Source organism: Strigops habroptila, chromosome Z, assembly GCF_004027225.2.
Source record: "Strigops habroptila isolate Jane chromosome Z, bStrHab1.2.pri, whole genome shotgun sequence".
Lineage (NCBI taxonomy): Eukaryota > Metazoa > Chordata > Aves > Psittaciformes > Psittacidae > Strigops > Strigops habroptila.
This window is the reverse complement of record NC_044302.2, coordinates 34,301,463-34,323,740: the sequence shown is the minus strand read 5'-3', so window position 1 is coordinate 34,323,740 and position 22,278 is coordinate 34,301,463. Positions and strand designations below refer to the sequence as shown.

Genomic DNA, 22,278 nt, shown 5'->3' with positions numbered 1-22,278 from the left:
GCCTTCTGTAATGGCAGTGATTTCCACATGTCTGTCCATGCTGGGGGTAAAAGACGAAGGAGACATTAGATGTGCTCATTCCTATTCAAAAAACTCAGTTCAAAGACAGCAAAAAATTGGAAACACTGGTTTGTTTGGGTTTTTTTAAATGAAAAGGAATGAAGAAAAGTTTGTTTTTATGGTGCCTGCAATACCTGGGGTATTCAGCTGATGTACTTTGAATCCTAGTAAGGCTAGCCCACAGACATCAATATATTAAAAACAAGGCTGAAGGAGACCACAGGGAGACAAAATTGAGACAAGTTTTTAGGCCTTTGATAATTAAGATTTGCAAATCGTACAGATCTTTCGATAATATAGATATTAAAAAAATGAAACCACGGGATTGATTCGAGGAGAGGAGAGGGACGCAGGGGAGCGCAGAGGAGCGTAGAGGAGCGGAGTGGAGCGCGGAGGACAGCAGAGAAGCGCGGAGGAGCGCAGGAGAGAGCTGAGGGGCGCCGTGCGCCGCCAGCCTCGACCGCTAGGGGGAGTTGGGGCGCTTCCGATGGCGGCGAGGCGGGAGGAGCGGCCAGCGCAGCCCCCGGGCCCCGGCAGCCGTCACCCCGGCAACGCGGCGGGGCGGAGCCTGCTCCGGCGGGAGCCGCTCACCTGCCCGCGCTGAGCTGCGCTGCGCGGATGACCGCGGCCGGCGCCGCCTCCCGCTCCTGTTCCTGCTCCTGCTCTGGAGCGGTGCCGCCGGCTTCTGCAGGAGGGGTGACCGGCCGCTGGTGCCGCCCTGGGTGGTCAGTGGGAAGGAGTTTTTTTTACGACTGCGTTTCTCGGCGCACCGTTATGGGCGGCAGACGGAAACTCATCCCAACACAGCCCGCGTAAAACCCCATTGCGGAGTCCGGCGCTGAAACGGTTACCTTCAGCGACAAGGGCTGTACAGGAACCACTCCGACGTCTCTGTAATTCAATTAGTCAGGTTTCCAGAAGGTGGGGTTGGGTGGTTTTTTTTGGCATGGAGGGGGAGGAGAAGCCTGGGATGACGCCTCCTTTCTCGTGATTCGAGCCAATGGCGTCGAGGTGGAAAAAAAAAAAAAAGGAAAAGAAAAGAAAGGAAAAAACCCAATCTGTAAGCAAACAGCAGGCTGTGCGCTGAGTGGCTGCGCGGGCAGACCCCCCTTCGACAAGTAAACTGCATGCAAAAACCCCACATGATCGAGCAGCAGCGCCCGTGCTCCGAGCCTGCCGTCCGCACCTCCACCTCCTCCTCGCCTCCGTCCCTCCCGCACACCGGCGCCAGATCCCGCCTCGGACACACGCGCGTGCATGTATGTATGCGCGCGTACCTCCGCGCACCGCGTACCACCCGCTGCGGCTGCCCCGGCCGCGCACACGCGTGCACCTCGGCAGCGCAGCTCGCCTGGCTCCGAGCGGTTCCAGGTTGCTGATGTCGGATTTACACGCAGTGAAGCGACCGGTCATTGCAAAAGGGGGCGTGACTGTTTAAAGGGGATTTTTTTCCCTCCCATAAAGCAATTTTTTTTCTTTTTTTTTTTTTTTTCCAAAACCGACTTTTGCCCCTCCAATCCTCGTCGCTCTTTACGATCCCTCCCTGCCTGCCGCTGCATTCAAGTTTATTTATTTGCCTGCTGGCGTGGTATATTTTTCGTCGCTGCTCTTGCTGCTGCTTCAGAGGGGAAAGGGGAGCAGCTTTTGGGCAAGATCTAGACGAAGAATTGGGTTTCTTTCCTCCCACCCCGATATCCTTGTGTAGTCATCTGAGGGGTGGATTCTTTTTTTCTCACCCCCTTCCTGCTCTTTCAAACTGTTTTGTCCTTCCGCAGAAGTTGATGTTCCCGAGACTGGACCCTGCTTTATCAGAGAGAGGTTCCGGGAGACTGAAGCAGGAGATTTCCGCACCTCGCCGTATCGCTCCGTTCGTCCCCCGAGCAGGAGAGGCGAGCCAAGACCAGCATCATCAGAGGAGTTTGCAGGCTTGATTTTCTACTTCTCCGAGGTTCTGCTTTTTCTCCACGCCCCGTCATAAAACAGTTTTTTTTTGATTTCCATCTCCTTGGTTTCCACGCCGCAATATTTCTTGGATTGGCCGTTTCCCCCCTCCCCCACCCCCCCACCACTCTTTTTTTTTTTTTTTCCCCCCTTCATTTTTTTTTTTTTTTTCCCCCCTTCCGCCTTCTCTGTTGCTCAGTCCTTGGTGCATCCACCGCCCAGGAACAGGAAGGACAAGAAACCACTCTACAAAGTCTCCATCAAGACACGCTCTGTGCTGCAGAACAGGCTCCCCAACTCCATCAGCGCAGCAAACAAACTCCTCAGGGCTTTTGCGTCGCGCACCCTTTCCCTCCCCCCTTTTTTCTTCTATTGTTCTTTTTTTTTTTTTTTTTGTGTGTTTGTTTTTCATTTGCGGAGGGGCAGGAAGGAAAACATAAACTTTGTACTTTAAGATCCGCTGGTTCTTCTCGCCCCTCTCCCAGCCTTTAAGACACTGCCAGGACCGCCCGTGGGCTTGCAGGGGAAAGATCTCCTTCCCTTTCCCTCCTCCCCGCTCTCCTCCTCGCTCTCCCGGCCTCTCCACAGCCGCGGGGCCGCTCGCAGGGGACTGAGGAGCGGCGCCCCTTTGCCCGCCGCGCCGGCGGGCCAGTGTATGTCGTGCCGTGGGCTCCGTGCGGGACGCCCGGTGAATGAGCACCGCCCGCCTCTTGCCGCCGCCCGCCTTGGCTCCCACCACCCCGCGCCGGGGTGAGGCTCCCTGAGGGACCGCGGATCGCGCCTCTTTGCCGGCTGCCCGTCTGCGGCGGCAGACGCTCGGTGCGGAGCCCGCCCGGCTCTTGCGCACCGCTTTTTATTTATTCACCCCGCCGCCTCCAGCGCCCCGGCTCGGTCCTGTCTGCGCCCTCCACACTTGCTTTTATTTTAGTTTGTTTTTATCACCCCTCCGCCCCCCTTTCTCCATCTCTCTGCATCCCGCCTCGCCGCGATGCCGCACGTGGAGATGCTGCTGCTGGCGGCCGCGGCGCTGTGGGTGTGCGTGCGCGGCCAGGAGCCCGGCGCCAAGGCGGTGGCCGACCGCTACGCCGTGTACTGGAACAGCACCAACCCCAGGTACGCGGGGCGGGCGCGGGGCGAGCAGAAACTGCCCTGGCTGCAAGCTGAGGGGAGGAAAACTCTTTTTCGGAGGGTCCGGGATACAGGCAGCGACCGCGGGAAGGGGGAGAGGGGCGGTGGCATTTTTCTCCTCTGTGTCCCCCCCCCCTTCCCCCGGGCTCGGCGGGCACCGGGCGGATGCTCCTCCGGTGCGGCGTGGGCTGCGGGAACACAGGCGCCCCCGGGAGTTGGAGTGGGATGAGGGGACGCGGGCAGCGGCCGTCCCCCGGCGGGCTCCCGCGGCAGGCGAGGCGTGTTCCCGAGGCGGGGGTCTCCCTTCCTGGCGGGGCGGGACAGGACGAGACGGAGAGGAGCAGCCGGCCTCGGCTGCGCGGCAGCCGCGGGCGGGATCGCTGTCAGCTGCGGCGGAGGGGTGTCTTTCGCCCGGCCCGGCCCGGCCCTGCCCTGCCCGCCCAGCGGGGGGCTCTCCCGGGCAGGCTAGAGGTACCCGTAAGCAGCGAGGTAGGTACGGCGTCCTGGGCCAGGGCTGCCGGCGCACGGCCGGTGCCCCCGGCGGGGTGAGCGGTGCTGCAGAGCCTCCCCGCGCACGGGTGCGCAGGAGGGTTTCCGGCAGCAGGCTTAGCATGCGGTTCAGCGAGCCTGCCGCTGGAAACGGAGGCTTCATTTTTTTTTTTTTTCTGGAGTTTTCCTTCGTGTTTATCATCAGAAAATTTCAGTCCTGCTCCAAATGGCATCCATGTGTTTGGGTAAAAAGCCACCTGGGTATTACTTTTTTCTTTTTTTTTTTGGTGCCTTGGTATAGTGCTTGTGAGCAAACTTGTCCGTTTTTTAATTGTCTCTACCCCACCCCCCCGCCCCGGAAAGAAAAAACACCAAATCCACAAAAAAACCCTGTCTAGCTAGAGTTTAAGTAAATCTGGGGACATTTTATCTTAGGTTATCTATTTTTTATGCTTCTGATACTGCAGTTTGGTTTGAGATTAGTGCATTGATTTTTGTCACAGGTCATGTTTTTTAATAGATCTGTGTTGCCTGCAGAGAACTCCTCTACTCGGTATTCCAGAGTAGCTTCAAAATAGGTGATGCAGAAGTTAACGGGCAGAATTTTCAAGTGCCCAGGCTGACTTAGTCTGCCCAGCACTTTAATGCTGTGTTCCTGGTAACAACGCCCCAGTGATAAGTAGTTGTCAAAAAAAGCTTGAGACAAAGAAGATTTGTCCAAAGTAACAATCGTGCCTGGGAATGATGAACATTTATAATTCTAAACGCCCCTCTCTACATTTTCCTCTTTTTACATGTGTGACTTTAAAAAAAAAATAAAAAATAAGATGTTCAGAGTAAATAAGGTGAAAAATTACATCTCACGTCAAAGAACACACTTCTCAAAAAATTGTTTGTCTCTCAAAACCAGAGTTTTTTCTGTTCTTCTTAAGCAAAATGAAATTAACTGCTGGATGGGTGGGTGGGTGTATAAGTAAAATTCACAAATTCCACTGGGCAGAAGGAGGATTGTTGAAATAGGTCTGACTAAATGCACACATTGGTGGTGTAACAGCTAAAATACTGCAAAAATAGCCTTACATTCAAGATTTTTCACTTCTGCTGTCCTGTGTGTGATGAGCTTACATAGTAACTACACATAGGTGAAGGTAGTGGAAGGTACAAGCAGCACTTATCTAGTTGGTAGGTATTATGCATTGAATGGATTTGTAAGGATTCTTGTAATTTTAATCTTATTTTGTTACCATCAATGAAATTTCTTCTTAGTCCAACATTAAACATCAGCAGACTGCAAAGAAAAGGTAGTCTTGTTGTTCTTCCAAATGCTAGAGAAAGAGTGAATTATGTTTCTAAACCCTCTCTTTTAAAAACAAATTTTCTTGTCTTAAAATATTCACTGTGCTCTCACAGTGCAAGTGTCTATTTGGACATGGCATGTTTATCTGTGAGTGAGAAATATGAGAAAGAGCAGGGAGCAGATATATTACTCCTTTGTTTTACACAGTGTGCCAGTTTTTGTGTGCTTTCCAAGTTACATGATCATTACAGAAAAACAGGCAAACACCTGAATTGTAGGTGTAAGAGACCCAAAGAAAAGAGAATGCCCCTGTTTTGAATTCGTTTCGTTAGAATTTAAGCTGAAGGCAAAATCCGCTTTGGTTATCAAAATTGTCAGAGCAGTTAATTAACAATGTTGCAGGAATAACTTCACAATGATGTATCTGCTTCCAGAGGCAGACTTGGGAGATGAACAGTCTGTTTCTTATACACATAGAAGTAAGTAGGGTTGCTTACTTGGTGATAACCATTTGAAATTAGAAGGCAAAATATACTGTCATTTGTTAAACACAAATACCATCATTGTGCTTTAGCTTACTTCTTTACTGCATTTATTCAGAATTAATAAACTGCTGTAGTGCTAATTTATTCACTTTAAAAATGAAATGTTCATAATTTTGATAATGATTAAAGGCACTCTAAGGTTCCATCAAAACTTTGAAGAATTTAATAATGATTGTACTTTCCTCAGACACGATGATGTTTAGTTTTTTAATATGAAACTCTAGCGATTTATTGAAATACATAAAGATCACCTTCTTTTTAAAAGGCACATTAGTAAATTGATGAGTAGCCCAATTGATAAGTGTTCCTGGTGTGAACAATATTTGGTAAATAAAAAAAAAATCCTAGGAGCCTATTAGCAAAGTTCTTATTACATTTCTTGGTTAGTTGCCAAAGTTCTGCTAGAACAATTAAAAATGTCCTATGATCATTAGCATGTAGAAGTATTGAAGTTGCATATTCTTACAGAGCCTAACTCTGTTCTTAGAAATGTTTTAAGTATTCCTGTGCCTTATTTTTGTTATGTATTTAATTATCAGTGTACATGAAGTACCATAAATACTGTAGTCCAGTTCTAGGTGAGATTATGTTAAAGTGTCAGGGTCCTAAAGTATAATGAAGTAAGGGGTTTTAATAAAATTTTTTTTTTTTTTTTGATTGGTAATAAATCTCAAGTAAGCTTGAAAATCTGTTCTAATATATTTTTTTTTATGTAGGCTTAGAATTAAGCCTACATAAATTCTAGTTACCATCCTAAAGTGCATTAGTCTTTCAGCACTGTTTGCATATGTGTTCTTATATGGGACAGCAAAATGTTATTGTCAAAGAATGTTATTCTGAACCCAACATTTAAAATAGTTTACGGATTTTGTTTTGTAGTGGAGCATATTCACTTACTCCTGGTTACTAGTGTCCTTGAAGTTAGAATTTAGCCAAAATGTGTATCTGGGCCAAATTTTGAAGTGGCCTACTTGCTTAGTGCTTGCTATTTCTTTTAATCTTGTCGGAGTTCAAGCTGAACTACTTGTAATTGTTGCTACATTTTTCTGCTTGCAGGGTTGTTGCTTCCAGATTGTGGTTTATGTTTAGGTATTTCCCTGTAAGTTGTTTCAGTGGCAGGTTATGTCGTTTCAAAAATTGTTGCAAGTTTCAAGGTGGTTACAAATACTTGCATTTCAAGTCTAGTTTGTGGTCATATATAGAGGCCAAAGCTTGTACTCTCATGAAAGCAAATATTTTTTTTATTAGAAGTATTATTGGATTTGGCTGTATCTTATACAGGAAAATTGTGTATAAAGTTACATCCACAAGCGAACTATAAAGATGTAGGATGCTCATATATTTTCTCTTTGTGTGTTTATGCGGATAATAAAATCAAGGCATCAGATGGTTATTAGAGAATTTAGATACTGAAAAATCATTTCAACTTCAATGGGTGAGTTTCCATAATTAAGCTGGATACCACTATTTGATCAATATTGCTAGAGGTGTGGGGTTTTTTTGGGGTGGTTTTTTTTTTTTTTGTTACTTTGTTTTTTGTTGTTTTGTTTTGTTTGTTTTTCAAGATAGGTACTTGGGAGCAATGAACAGAAAAATGAGTGCATGCTTCTGAAAATTCTATGCATAGACCAGAATTTCACAATGGGTGTCTAAACTTAGGTGAATTCTGTAGCTGAGTATTTAGGCACTGGTTCAGGAAAGCATCCGACTTCCCTGAAGTGCATACTGATGCACTTAAGTTCTGTTGCAGTTATGTGGATGAATGGATGTGTACTTAAGTGCCTCCCTGAACCAGCCAGATGCATAGAGTTAATTTTTAGAAGCCCAAGCCGTGGCTGCCTATGCATGCCTGGCGCTGCTCAGGAGTATTCTGGCCAGCTGGGTGGATGTCTGAGCAGCCTACCATCCATTTACATGTGTTTGCAGATTTCACCATGGCATGTTGGTTGATATGTTGAGGTCATGTGGCTGGTTTATTTTCTTTGTTTGGCTTGTTTGTTTTCCAACTAGGAATAGTTCTACCTGTGTTCAGAGATTAGAGAAACCATGCAGGAATGGCTGAAGTCGAATGAAGATAGTTATGTGCACTAAGAACAACGAAGAAGTTGGGGGTGAAGAGGGGCAAAACCAAGGCATTTGCTTTTGTTTTGGTATTCCATATAAATTTTATATGTCAAAGGAAGCATAAGAACTGAAGTACTTGGGGTACACACACACTCACTTCTATGTAACTGTTTTGAAACTACATAGCTTGTATTTTGAGAGCACTTTATCCAGCAGCTTGCTCCGAGGGCTCAAGAAATCTCTGACTGATTTCTTGTAATGAATGACTGGTAGTAGAGCCTTCCATTCTTTACACCTACTTTCTGTGCTTTAGATAGTTTCACTAGCACCTTGTGTATCCAAAATGTTTTTATTTTAAAAGTGGGGTTTTGAAACAGTTTGAAACATTCTGTGGAAAAATTACACAAAGAACAATAGTTTCACTGGCTTCCACCTTCATATAAAAGGCACCTTGTTAAAGCAGTACATGGTCTTCAAGAAATGCTTCTTATTAAATCTTTTCCAAATGCACATAGTAAGGACACTTTACTGCCTTCTGTTTGCTAGCCTTATATCCTTTCGGAGAGGGACAGATAAAGATGATCCTTCCTTTCTCTTCCCTGTTGCTATGATCCCAGCAATCTACCAGTTTCATGCTGGGCTGAGAAAATGAATGAATGCAGTTAGTTCTTCAGGAGTCATGGTCTTTGCGTTCATATAGAGAGGGATATGTAATATGTATACATTCATATGCAAATATGTATACATTTCAATGTATGTATATGTATACTTACACATATATATGCACATATATACATATGTGTGTATGCATTGGCGTATGTCATTAGAAGGTGGTGTGGTGTAAAGTAAATCATGATGGTTGAGTGAGAAAAAAAATCTCACTCTTAAATGTTTAGAAAACAGGTAGCTTTACAAACTAACTCCCAGGTCCCATCTTCCACCTAATGTCTTTTGTTTTAAAATTAAAAATAATAATGAAATATTATTTTTTTTTTTTTTTTTAGAATCTGTGGTTTTGTTCTTGGCCATCTTCCCATTGTGCTGTTTCTTTGCACACTAGTAGTTGCCAGGTCAATAGGTGGGTAGGTAGATAAGCAAGCACTCAGGCACACAAATATAGAGAGAAACAGAGAAGATTACAGGGATATGCTTTGAGAGCTCTCTGGGCCTATTAGAGTACCTTGTTACTGCTTCTTCCTAAGCTAGTCTGTTGCTGGGCAGAGTACTACATTGTTGGAATATCAGACTTTAAGAAAGCACGTAAAGAAGGCTGGTCATTTGGATCACCTTAGAGAAGATACTAACAAAGACGCTACCTTTCCTGGAGAAAGCATGAATATACAATAGTTTGTCCATAGCTGTGAAATATAACCTCTTGCTTTGGCTCACTGCTTTTCAGATCTTTAAAATGCAATTAGAAGTATTCTGGAACTGAGATTTTCTTCCAACTTTTTGCTCTGCTATCCAATTCTGAGCATTGTTTTTTTAAAATGTCCTTAGTCTTATGATTAATTTAATATTCCAGTGTTTCTGAGTGGTGTAATTGACTGCTGAGAATAGAGGTCCCTATTTTGTTTAAGTTCTCATTGCATTTGTGCTTAAAATTTAGTCAGTCAGCAGCACACCAACATAATGAAATGGAAACGTTTGTTTTAAAATAAACAGACATGTTATTGAAATTACTTTCTGGTGGTATTACAGTTTTTGTGAGTAAGCTCTACTGTAATGCGCTTCAGCATAGCTGAATGGAAGACTAGAATCCTTCATGCACTAGAAGTCTTCCTTGCATTTCTGCATTCTCTCTACTCATTGTAATCTCTACAAGCTAGATTATAGTTGAGCTCATTTAAAATGGTGGTATTATTTTGTAGTATGCAAGCATGTATAGATGTCTGAAATCTTTTTTTTAAGAAACTGAGCATAGATTGTTACATTACAAACCCACAAATTCCCACTCCTACAGATTTTTTAAGTAATTTGTGTTAAAATCAGTTATTTGAAAATATTTGCAAAAAGAATGCTGGTCCGCAAGGATTGAGATTGTATTTCTCTTCTGTAGAACTCCAATAAAAGAAAAAGACGTGCATCTTCTCCAATACACAGATATGTATATACATATTTCATCTGGGGAAACATCCTTCATATTTTACTGTTGACAGGTCAATGAAAATACATTGTTAGATCCTAGTTTTATGAAAAAAAAAGGGTTGTTTTATTTTTGACTGCTGCAAAATGTAGAAAAATTGTTTAATGTCCATGTTCTGTTAACTGATATGCTTGGAGTTTTGTGGGCATTTTTCTCTTTAAATGCATGACAGTAAAAATGCTGTCAAAAGAAAAATCAGCTAATGAGAAGATACACAAGACTCCTGTTAATTAGCAAGATCTGCTTGAATGGCTAATGCCAATTTGTAGCAAATTCTTCTTCAGGTTTGGCAGTTTTTACTTGAAAAGCCTTGAAAATTACAATTCTTATTGTCACTTGCATCATAGTCTAGTGGAAGAATTTACAAATCCATGCTGATACATGGCATGGAAGAAAAAAAATATCTCAAACTGACAAAACTTCTAAGTAGTTAATTTCTACTTTGGTAATTCTCTTTTCCGTCATGAATTCATCATATTAATCTAATGAGGAACTGTTCGACAGTAATACCCACACTAAAACATTTTACTTTGTGTTTATCACTGAGTATATTTGTTGTTTGTTTTCATTGGACTCTTGAAGAACCATCTTATTTGGTATGCACCAGTTTTAGGTTTTGATGATGGTAATGAAATGGCGCTGGAGTGCAGACAAGGAATGATTTGCTTGTGAATCATCTGGTGAGGTAAAAAACTGGAGTAGGAGATGCATTGACTTTGACCACTCTTTGCTAGAGTATCTTTTTGTTCCATTCTGAAAGATAAAATTTGGCCTTGTGACATTTAAAAGGATGCATATTTTTACATGTGTTTTGTGTTGTAATTAATGTTAGCTGTGTATCATTGACATTGTTTATCTGCTAAAATACAATTTTTCCTCCCCCAAATATTGAAGTGTTTTGCTTAGAGGTGAGTGCTGGCCAGTGGTGGGCATCTTCACATTGTGTGAGTTGTTCATCAGTAACAGTTGATCGCTGCGGCCCTTCCCTGGTGGGTAGCAATGAAGCACCACCTTTTTGCTTTTGTGGACTTCAAAGCAGTATTTTTCATATTCATAATACAGTTCAGAAGAAATTCTGCTTGCTCACATTATGTTATCACTTAGGGAATTGCTAAGAAATATATATACATTTTTATTATCATTCTAGTATTATACATTGGATTTTTAATTTTTACTTTGTATTTGTTTTAATTTTCTAAATAAATCTGAGTATCTTTCCTCAGTCTGTACCTTTTAAACTGGAGCTGAACACATTCTAAATCTTTTCATGAAAACTAAACAAAAAAATGCCATATCCCTCAATGTCTAGTATTTTGTTGTTTTGGCAGTGCTGTGTAAGTAAAATATAGATGTATTTTTTTTTTTGAGAGGACAGAAAAAAGTAAGTATTTTCCTTTAGTTACTGATAGATTTTATGACGATCTTTGAGGCTATGCTAGTTCATCAGCATTAGGTAAAGACTGCTAGCAGCTTTCATGATGTTGGGTCCACCGGAATTGTTAAAAGTTGTTGCAAAGAAATTTGCTAATTAAGGTTGTTAATGAGCAGGAAAACCAGCTGGGGTTTTTTTAATTTTGTTTGTTTGGTTGTTGGTTTTGGTTTTGGTTTTTTTTCTTTACTTTAGTTGTCTGATCAGATTTCAGATTTTAAAAAAATAGTTATGTATTCATACAGGCAGGGTGTTTGATGAGCAGAAGTTAACAAAATAGGAGCTATCAATCCTGCTCTCTTTCCTATTGTTTCCAGCAATGAAGGAAATAAAGAGAGACTCTGGAATTTGAAAGTATTGACCTTCTGACACGCACACACAGCATGGTCATTGCACTGGCACACAAAGTGCCTTAAGCCACCATAATGGCAAACTGCATTTTTGAAGTTGCTGATTTGAGAGCCAGCTGGATGGGGGATGGACTGCCAATGTTGATTCTGCAGCTATTTGAAAGTTACCACTTTAGAGCCAGACAGCTTCACTTTTATATTCCCAAACTTACCACTTAGGAATAATGTTGCTTTGTTCAGCTTAGCCAGGGATTTGTGACTGCTGCATAGACATAGAACCGTTTGGTCCAGAATTGTGTGATCATTCTTCATAGAGATCTGCTTCACAGAGTAATTTCATTCATCTGGTAGTGGGGGAGGGATGAGAAACAGTGAAGGGACATTCAGATATAATGTTCTTCAAGGAAATTGTGCATCCACATTAGCTAGTCACTCTTCTAAAGCTTTTTAATGATAAAGGAAGAGATTTTGATCAAGTAGTTAAAAGCCAATTTATACCTATGTCTTCAGACTACATGTGATCTCTTGGGTAGGCTCTTCATGCATAGTCTGGAAAAGACCTCGTATTTTATGTACTGCAACAGCTCTTCTACCCTGCCCCCCTTTTTTAAAATTTATTATTTGTTTACAGTTATTGCTCCGATACACTTATACATCTTTTTGCAGTTCTCTTGGGGCTTAGTTTATTAAAAATTAGTGATCCATCACTAAGCGGGGTACAGTACAAATGCTGGTGCTCCCAAAAGGGAGTTTTTGTGCCAAACTAGAAAAAATAATAGGGATACAAAAGCTGCCAAAAAGCGTGTCTCCCAATTGCTAATTAATCAGGCGAAAAAGCACCTCAGCAACTACAGCTGAATGTGGGAGAGTTTATTGTAAATACTGAATAAAGATATGTTAAGGGGGCATAGTGTCTTTGTTTCTAGCTATGTATAATTAAAAAAAAAAAAAAAAAAGAAGTCATCTATGAGCCAGAGTTGGTGGGGATTTCTTTTATGTTGATGGCATTGTCAGTGGATAGATCTTTCAAAAAAACCTTATGCTACTTTTGAACAACAACAACGAATTAGCATTTTGCCTGGGTTTCTTTTTCTGTCTGTTTTTAAGCTGGTGGTTATTAATAATAATATCTGTAGGCAATAAGCAAAGCTTTAGAAAAGATATTTTAACAAAATCATATCTTCAGTCTTCTGGGTTACAAGGTATGGGAGAAAAAGTACCATTGCTGTGAATATCTGGTATCCAAAGCTGCCAATCACTTTCGGCACAGCACCCATCATGGTCACTATGCCCATAATTAAATTCCTGTCATTAGTGTATTTTTCCATAACATTCACAATGGAAAAGGCAAGGGGTCCTTGCAGAGCTATGGCTGTCAGGGGAACAATAAAAACTAATTACACACTCTCCTGTCACCATTGTCAGCTCTGCTTTTGGGGGGAAAGAACATGGGAAGTGTGTGCCTAATAATTATATATATAAAATTATATATATACAATACCCAATTGGGGAAACTCAGTCATAGTGCAGTGACATTTACTTGGAAGTTTATTATTCCTGCATTCAAATGATCTTAATTTTAGGGTTGTATTTGTCACTTCACTTGTGCCTAAGTTGCATATACTTTTCCCTTTGCATTTCAGTCACTTTTGCTTTTCTCTCTTTCTGTCTTGCACGCTTCCCTGTGAACTGAGCTTCCCAACAAAATTGCTGAGATCAAAGGCAATATTTGCCTGCATTTATTAACTGGGTGTAAATCATCTTAGCCTTTGTATACTTTTGCTTGTGTCCTGCATAGTAAAGCAGAATTAAAAAAAAAAAAAAAAAAAAAGCTGCGTGAAAGCAGCTAGTTTGCATGTTCACCTTTTCCTTCTGTTTTCAGTCCATGATGTGCAGGTCATCTTCAGCAAAATCGGGTTAGAGATTTTTGAATACTACAGTAGCGGCTTTGGTGTGTCAGTTCTACTTATCGATGCACGAATATTTCCAAATGCAGGCATAAGTAATTGCAGAGTGAATAATCCTGAATGCTGTCTTTAAAGACAATAAAAAGTGAAGTTGTGCTTCACAATAATATTTATAATTATTTTTTGGTATTTTGTAAAATGAGTAATTTAAGCAAGTTTTTTAGTCCACTGATTTAAAAGACAATAGATCCTCAAAACCAGAAGTTTAACTATATTTAGGTACTTAGAGTTGCAGACAGGAGCCATGTGAGATTTTTGAGACTGCTTGGTGCCTGATTGTCTTAGATTTTATTTCTGTATTTTTATACCTATATGTTCTTAAATATCTTAAAAAAAAAAAAAAAAAAAAAAAAAGTCCCTAAATTTGATTAAGGAAAGTGGTTTAAATAAATACCCTTGGTTTTAAAAGTTGCTGGAGTCAGTAGGAGCTGATGGATACTAATGAGGAAATTCTTCTATTTATTTGGATTGTGTGCCTTGATAGATATTAAAAGATCTACTGTAGTTTGGTTGGTTGGGTTTTTTTGACACACCACTTTCCAATGCTTTTTTATTGCAGTGTTTTTGGCAGTGTTCAGATCCAGCTCTGTTGAAGGAAAAAGATTCTGCCACTGCTTTGTATGGGAGTTGATTTAGGTCTGTGTTGTTGATTTTATGGTGTAGTTCGTGAATAAGAGTTTCAGTATTTGGGCTTGTTGATTTTTGTGAGGCCACACAATCTGCATGTATCAAATCTAGTGAGAGGACACAGCAGCTTCAGACTATATATCTCTGTGGGTATTTGTCTGATTGGGTCACAATAAGTTCTAGACTGATTTATTTTTAATTTTTTTTAACAGTTTTTGCGGAATAGGGACCTCCATCTTTTAGGGGGTTGAAGCAGGTGAAAGAGAACCTGGTAGTTGATTTGCTACCAGCAGTTTCAAAAGTGAGAATTGGTTTATCATATGTGATTAGCAGATAGGCATTAAACTCTGAGAGGTTGGACACCTTATACAGTTGAGGAGAATTTGGTATGTGCCAAAAAAAAAATTAACTTAAGATCATGAAGGTAAAATTAATCAAATATAGTAGCACACCACTGGGATACAGGTTATATATATTCCAAAGCACTACATGCAGTATGTTGTTCTCTTCTAGATAAGATATTTCTTAAAGACCAGATGGATCTTGTGAATACCCAAATAGGATAGAATTACTTTTTCTCTGAAAAAATGAAACACTCTATTGAGGAAAGAAGTCTCTGTTTTCTAAAAAGTAGAACAATAGTCTTCTACAAAACGGAAGTCCCTGTTTTGCTGGAGAATGCTACCTCTTCTTGCAAATGTAAACTCTTTAATATATAAACCATGTAATTTATACCTATTTACCAAAATGGTGAGCAGGGATTCCTGTCCTGTGCTATGCCACTGTATTTTGAGGCTGCCGGGAGAATGAGAAAGCAATTTTTCTTGAAGCAGTTTCATTTAATGGAGTACCAAGTATGACATTTTTCTTGGTTTCCAGTGGACTTGTTGGTGTCTAGTGGCTATGAGATACAACATAAGGAGAGGAAGACACATCTTTCAGGAAGTGCAGCACATGTTTAATTTGAGACAACAGATGTTGATGAAATAAGTTTATTTTTCTTAAAATTCAGTCCCACAAAAAATCAAGTTCTAATTCTTGAACTGTATTTATTATGCATACATGCGAAATTGGATCATGTTTTGTAGCTTCTGTGTTGGTAGATCCAGTTGTAATGTAAAACACTGGGCTCAACTTAATGTTATCTGTATGTATTCGTAGTGAGTTGCCTACAAGGTTTCAGGAAATCCTTGAAAATTTTCAGTGAAGTTGATTTTTTAAATATATTTCAAAAGTGTCCTGTGAATGTTTAATAGCTTTTTATGCCAAGTTCATAAATGTTGCAAAGGAATACATACACAATTTTATTGAAGAACTTATGTTTTAAACAGTCCCGAAACAATCTACCATTGTGAAAAATACTAGGAACACTTCCTGCAGAGAACATGATCATTTTGTAATACACTTCATAGCATAATCCTTACTTAAAACCACGAAATATAAATCACTCTCTCAAAAGTTATATTGTAGATAGGAACTTCACTAGCAAAAGGGCTGAGGGATTTCAGAGTATAAAGAGATTTTTCATTAAAATAAAAACAAAATAAAAAGTGTTGTTATTTGCAGTATCTTTAATCAAGGTGGTATGAAATTTGTCATTAAGTTTAAGAATCACATTATCATAACAAGTGGCAGTGTGGATGAAAAAGGAAAATTAATTAGAGAAGTAGATCATACTTGTTTCTCATTATATAAAGGCTATTCACTGCATTCAAATTCCAAGCAAACCCTTTCTCTATATCTCAATTATGTAAAACTTGCTTGCAAAGAACACTTTATGAAGAGAATCTCTGTATTCACTGTTTCTAGTCTGAAGCATGTCAGCTTTAAAAAAAAAAAAAAAAAGAAAAAAAGGTTTTTTTTTTTAGTGATTTACAACATCACTTTAATATTACTTTTTCAGACCCTGTCTCTGACTGAACTGCATTTTATAGCTTACTGTAAAAAGAAATCTCCATTTTCCATTTTTCATACTAGGTGTCTTGATTTAGTATTGATCTAATGGCCATCTTCAGAACAAAGCATTTGGAGGAGTTTTGTAAGCATTTTATTTCAGGTGTAGAGTTTGGACCTATTGTATTATTACTGATGAAAACAATTTTGCCTTTGTAACTTCTGTTCTGTGAGTAAATCAGACCATTGGCATGCCCAATTAAGATTTCTGTACTGTTTTTTTTCTTACGTATGTCAGAGCAATGATGCATCTTCTTTGTGTTTGTGCGGTTATTTTCTTCATAAAACTAGTACAGTGGATGGCTATGAGACTTGATTTTTAGATCAGAATTAGTATCAGATAGGTTTAACTGAATCTTGTTGAATTTTCTGTTTTCTTTCATATTCACCTCTACCCTTCAGACAGAATGTCCTCTGCTTTCCACACTCTAATGAAAATATCAGAGACAGAGCAAGTTTTGGTGATGTCTCAGTCCCAAAAATATGGTGATGTACCCAGGTGAAAAAGTTCTGTGGTTTTCAGTTAAATATGCTAGAGATTAATAGTGGTTCCTGTTAGGGATAGTATTCCTAATGGGTTTGTTCTGACAAACTTTCCCACCTTTGAGAAGGAAAAGAAAAAATAGTATTTTTTTTAAGACACATTCATAGGTTTTAGAGAGAACCTTTCCTGCGCTTTCTTCTTATCATGGTCCACATCATTACAGTAATGTTCTTATTTAATAAATAATATGTCAGAATCAAGAATAGTGTTTGCACAAATATGGCTTGTCAGTTGAGAAATTACCAGACTAATGCAGAATATCGTGAGTTATGGTAATAAGGGATTACTAATTACCTTTTTCTGCAGTATTCCATAATAAGTGGTTGTGAATAGACTTAAAGTTGTATTCTGCAGTATTAATCTAATGAACAGAGGGTAAAAGAAATAGTGTGTTAGCCATACTCTGACCATATGCTGTGCTGTATTTGCATGAAATTCCCATTGAGCTTACTGAATGATTTGGGATGTTATTTTATTTTTTATGTTGCAGTAGTAGACGACAAGGAAGTATCAATTGCTCAGTCAACAGTACTTCACTGTGCTTCATTCTCTTTTATTTCTCTCCAAATTAAAAAAAAAAATTATTAGTAATGCTAAGCTATGTTAAAAATTAGAAAATGATTAAATCTCTCTAACAAAGATTTAATGTGTGTTTTCATTTAGCACTTCTGCAAAGCCTGTTTTACTTTTTAGTTCGGTGGTTGTTTACAGGATATTGTTTTCCTCTTAAAAACTTTGTTTCCATCTTAGCTACTGTTTTGAGTATGGTCACAGATTTGTTTTATATATGTTAAAGCTTATTTATCTGTATATTGATTAAAATTTTCACCCTGCGTATGGTGTTAGGAGAATGCAATATAAAAGATGGGTAAGATAAACTTGTTACAAACCTGTACTTATTTCCTCACGACTGGGAAGCCTTATGACTTTATTCTTTTGAACTCTGTTTCGGAAACAAGCATTTCATAGTTACTCAGGAGTCTTACCTCTGTTGAAGATGTGTTTGTGTCTTCCTTTAATTGTACTAGTTCATTCTACCTATCTTTTGGTGCTTATAAGCTTTCCCTGAAAGTGAGAGGAGTGGCACTGGGAATCAAATTTCAAAAACTGAACAAATGCCATGACAGTAAAGCAACCTTCTCAAATAAAGCAACTCACACAATTAAAACTCCATGCATCTGAAAATTGAACATGTGAGGTGGAAAGGGACATGTGTTCTGCTGTTGCATGCCCTTTAACCTCAGGGCTGAAATAAAATGTGTTTTTCAAAAGATCCTGACACATCTGAAGCTAAAGTTATAATTTTTCCTGATTTATGACTGGTTTGTCAGGCTCTTTTACACAAAACTTTCAGTGGAGTCTAACATAAGGAAGCATGTTCAGACAGGACTCCAACTACTCTAAACAAATCATACAGCTGCCTTTCTGTTTAAACAGGTAAATTATGTTTGTTAATCCAATTGTATTTCACTGTCAGAAATGTGTTTTTGGAACGTTTGTTTTTGTTTTTTTTGGGGTTTTTTTGGTTTGTTTTTTTGTTTGTTTTTTCTTTTTGGGCAATGTGGATATGTTAAGGGGAGTAAAGGAGGAATCTGAAAAAGAAGGTGGAGAGATTCTACAAATGACAACCTCAGTTTTCCACCAGGATGTTTCTTTTGATTTTGTTGGTTTTGCTGCAATTCTGCAAGCTTCTGGAAATAGATGAATACTTCTGCAGAAGCGTGATAGCAATGCAAAAAGAAAAAAACCCATGATATTTTAATGAGAAAAAGAATTATTTAAAAACATTTAATTGTTCTGTCATTATGTGTGACAGAACACATTTTTCCCCTTTTTGGGGACAAATACAGCTTTCATATGACCGGTGCTTAAGGTGCAAAAATGTCAATTCTTAACCATTTTTCTATCTTTGTTCTCTTGATAAGCTGAAAGTGTGTTTTTTACTTATGGTTTACAAACATCAGAAGGTTGTATCTGTGCAAAAGGGCGCACTGCTATACTTTATTGACATGCTATAATCTGTGGTCATGCTGTGACCTAGGTGTTGCAAAGAGGACAAGAGGTGGGTTTCTTTTCACACTTCATTTGCTTGGGTCACTTTAAATGGATTTGCATATAGTAGCTGTCTAATGCATGATTTTCAAACTTGGTAATCAGTTTAGGGGGAAAATTGCTTTCCTAATTGTAAGTGGCCGATCACTCTTCAAACATAACTTGTGGTATTGTTCAGCGTCCTCTATACTTTTCCTGTCCCCTTTTCCTTTTCCCTTTTTCTGTGACCATGAATATTTCCAAGAGAGAGTATTTTTGGTTGTAATCTGTTCATCCCTTTTTTTTTACCTTGTTAGAATAAAATTAAATAAGGTCTCAGGGTTCCCAACTAATGCTTTCTGCTTGGGAGGAGCCACGAAATAATGGCTTCGAACTGCAGTAAATATTGACTGGATCTCTGAGCTGATCCTTGCTCAAAGCTGACTCTGAAGATTTGAAAGGCTCCTATTGTTCCTTCTCAGTCATCTCTCCATAGCCAGGGCTAAAGTATGCATGTGTGAGGAGAAGAAGAAAGGCAATGGGGGAAATTAAACAGTGAACACAGCTGAAGGTGTAACTGCTCAGTGCAAAGAAAAGGGAAGCTTCCAAAAAAAAAAGGGGGGGGGGGGGGGCGGCAAGGACTTTAAGCTGTGGGTTGCATAAAGCTTTGCAGAAGTGGAGTGTCCAAAACCACCCTCTTTCTGTGTGAGGTATTAGATGAATGTAGTCTTAGCATTATTTAGGTCAGGCGTGGAGAAGGGGTACCAACTTTTTCCTTCAGGGGATGGTTCTTGCCAAAGATTCTGCAATCCTTTGTGAACAGCTAGGCAGTGAAGGTGGCTCCTTGGGCAGCTCTCTCTCCCTCACTGTTTTAAGGTTCTAATCAGAGCAGAAATGGATGAAGTATTTTGGAGAGTTTAACCACTCCTGTTCTGTTCCATGTAGCTGTTGTCTTTGCTGTGCAGACAAAAGGCAAGATGCAGAGGATGTAGTCTAATTAGGCCACCACTTTTTATTAATTCATTTGGGAACATAGATTAGCAATAAAGCGCAGACTGCAGATTGTTGTGCTTTCCTTGGCTGCTCCATCCTCACTGCATGACATCCTCACTGGATGGCAGAAGCTTATACTTGTGTTGGGTAATACTGGGTGGGTAATACAGCCTACTACATTACATTCACCAAAACTCCGTATGCATATAGATCCCCGGCTTCTGTGATGAACTTGAAATTTCATCCCATCAGGCTTCCTAGCTCTCTCCCTCCTCCCTCCCTTCCTGCCCATGAAAAGCCTTCAAAGAAAAATGTGATTGGCATTGTACCAGTCTCAAAAAAACCAACCAAAAAAAAAAAAAACCAAACCAACCAAAAAAAAAAAAAACAAAAACAAAAACCCCAACCCACCCAAAAAAAAAAAAAAAAAAGCTGCATCAAACTAAAAATCTAACAAACACAAATAAAAAAGATAGGTGCTTCTTGAATGTAACGAGAGATGTCTTTCATATTTCACAATGGTCAGCTGCCCTTCTCCCTTTCTATTGTCTTAGTTCTCCATTCCCTCCTCTCCTTCAGTCTAGATGATGTAAAGAAACTTCAAAGGGCCCATGACCTCCTTTTCTTCCTACTTGCAAGACAAAGCCTTGCCCTCTGTGTTTAAGATTACCGAAATGACAGTGTATCTGTCTCATTATTGTAAAGCATATTGGGATATTTTGAATATGAAAGGAGCTATATAAAAGCAAATTCTGTTTACTCTCCTCAGATGGGAATAAGATTGTCTTGTTACTGCACTATTCCTTTATCTATGTAGCAGAAGTGCTTGACACTGCATTAATAACGAGTTTGCACTGTGCTTTGCTTGCACCCTCTAGCAGCAGTATAGCAGGAAGAAACCAATCTTCAAGGGTGGGGTAGGAGAAGTTGAAACAAGGATGGAAATTACCTGAAATAAGAATATACTTTTGATAAGAAACTTCAAGTATGATGCCTTAAAGCTAGCAAAAGCATTGTTTTTCAAGCTTATGGAGCTTGATTTGAAAGCCAGAAAAAATGACTTTTGATAAGTAGGTAACACCTTATTATAAATTGCTGTGGAGCAATGTGATTGAATTTTAGTTAACCAGGATTTTAATTTCACTAGAGATCAGTTGATTTGGTGTGTAGGTTAATTGAGAATAATTGAGAATATAAAACGTGTTGGGTTGAAGTAGAACTCCCTCTCACAAACATTTTCCCTCCCCCCTCTTTTTTTTCCCCTAATGAGAAGAATACCCTATGTAAATATTATTTGCTGATGTCCAGATCCGTTCAAGTTCCTTCATCTGTTCTGAAGACAGAAATGCATAGTTGAGGCATTTGTAGTTGTGATTCAGAAGAGGAAGGTTTAGATTTACTTTTTTTTCTGCAGTGTTTTCCTTTGAGCTAGTATTTTAAACACAAAAGATGTACATCTTGTTAGTATTGCAGTTTTAACCAGTACTTATGTTTTCTTCTGTCTTGGAGTTTGAACCAAGAGCTGGAAAATACATTTTACTGAAAACCACTGCATCACAAATGAGGACTTGAAAAAGTTAAACATCATTAGAAAGAATTTTTCTGTATGCCTTGAATGCAAAGTGACTTTCAATAAAGCCCATTTAAGGAAACAAGTAACTAGACTGTTGTCTAGGCCACTTTTTTTTTTAATATCTTTGTCATTCGTGTGTATGCTTGCCTTCCCCCTTCCTTACCTAATACAACAATTTTAGTATTATGATTGATATTTTATAGACAGGAAAATTCAGTTACTGCTTCTGCAGCAATTGGAATACTTCTGTTACATGACCCATAAGGTTTTTATTTTAACCTTAAAGCATATGTATATGAGATAGTGTGAAGTGCCTGCATTTTGGAAGGGTTTATTATTCAGAGTGGAAAACAATGTACTGTTGCACAAATTATCCCTCTTCTAGTTTACAATTTAGAGTAGGGTCTTGGGGTTTTTTTTTGTACTTGCCAAATCAACAGTTTTAAATGGCACTCATTTGTGAATTGAATGGCATTTATTAAAAGAGAATGACCCATCAAAATTGTAATGTATTTATTTGCTTCTTCAGTCTTATGCTAAAAATCTCAAATATCCAACCCCCCAAAAAACCAAAATTGTGTTCCTTCACTATGGTAGCTGATATTTCAGCTGCAACCACGAGATTTTTAGAAAGCTTATAAATCTTGGCTGAAATATGGTCTTACTTTTTTTTTATCTCTCATGCTACATTTGCCTGACAGCTCCTTAATGCAGCTTTATTTTGTACGTTAACGTTCTAAATAGCTGTTTTCCCATTTCTGTAGAAGTCAGTTTGAAAAACAGGTAGTTGTTTGTACTTAGTACAGTGCACCGAGTTACATTTGTTTTCTGCAAAACTTTTTGATTGTTTATTCTGTAAAGATTTATCTGATTTTCAAGTGAGTATGATAACTGTACCATATTAATGCAAAATACTCTGCTTCATATGCAGTCATGCCCACTGTTTCTCTTAAAAGTTCCACATTTACCTTTCCCATTTTTATAATACCAACATTTTATGTTGGACAAATATTATCATAAAATTGAATGGGTTTCTTGCAGTCTTTTGTTTTTTTATTTACTTTTTTTTTTTTAAATTTAATTCTACCAGTGTTTTCTTGAAAGAACTTGAAGCATTAGGATGTTGAAGGGCTGTGAGAAG

The 22,278-nt window shown here is 39.4% G+C and overlaps 1 protein-coding gene across 2 annotated transcripts in view; it reads left to right on the top strand.

The window, feature by feature from the left end:
- The first annotated feature begins 624 nt into the window (after window positions 1-624).
- The window catches only part of EFNA5 (ephrin A5), a 218,471-nt gene continuing 196,817 nt past the window's right edge, over window positions 625-22,278 (top strand). For both annotated transcript variants that reach the window (XM_030471089.1, XM_030471088.1), the window contains exons 1-2: window positions 625-1,319; window positions 1,836-3,114. In XM_030471089.1, the coding sequence (XP_030326949.1) occupies window positions 2,990-3,114 (125 nt within the window). In that variant the 5' untranslated portion in view covers window positions 625-1,319; window positions 1,836-2,989. The remainder of the gene's footprint in view (window positions 1,320-1,835; window positions 3,115-22,278) is intronic.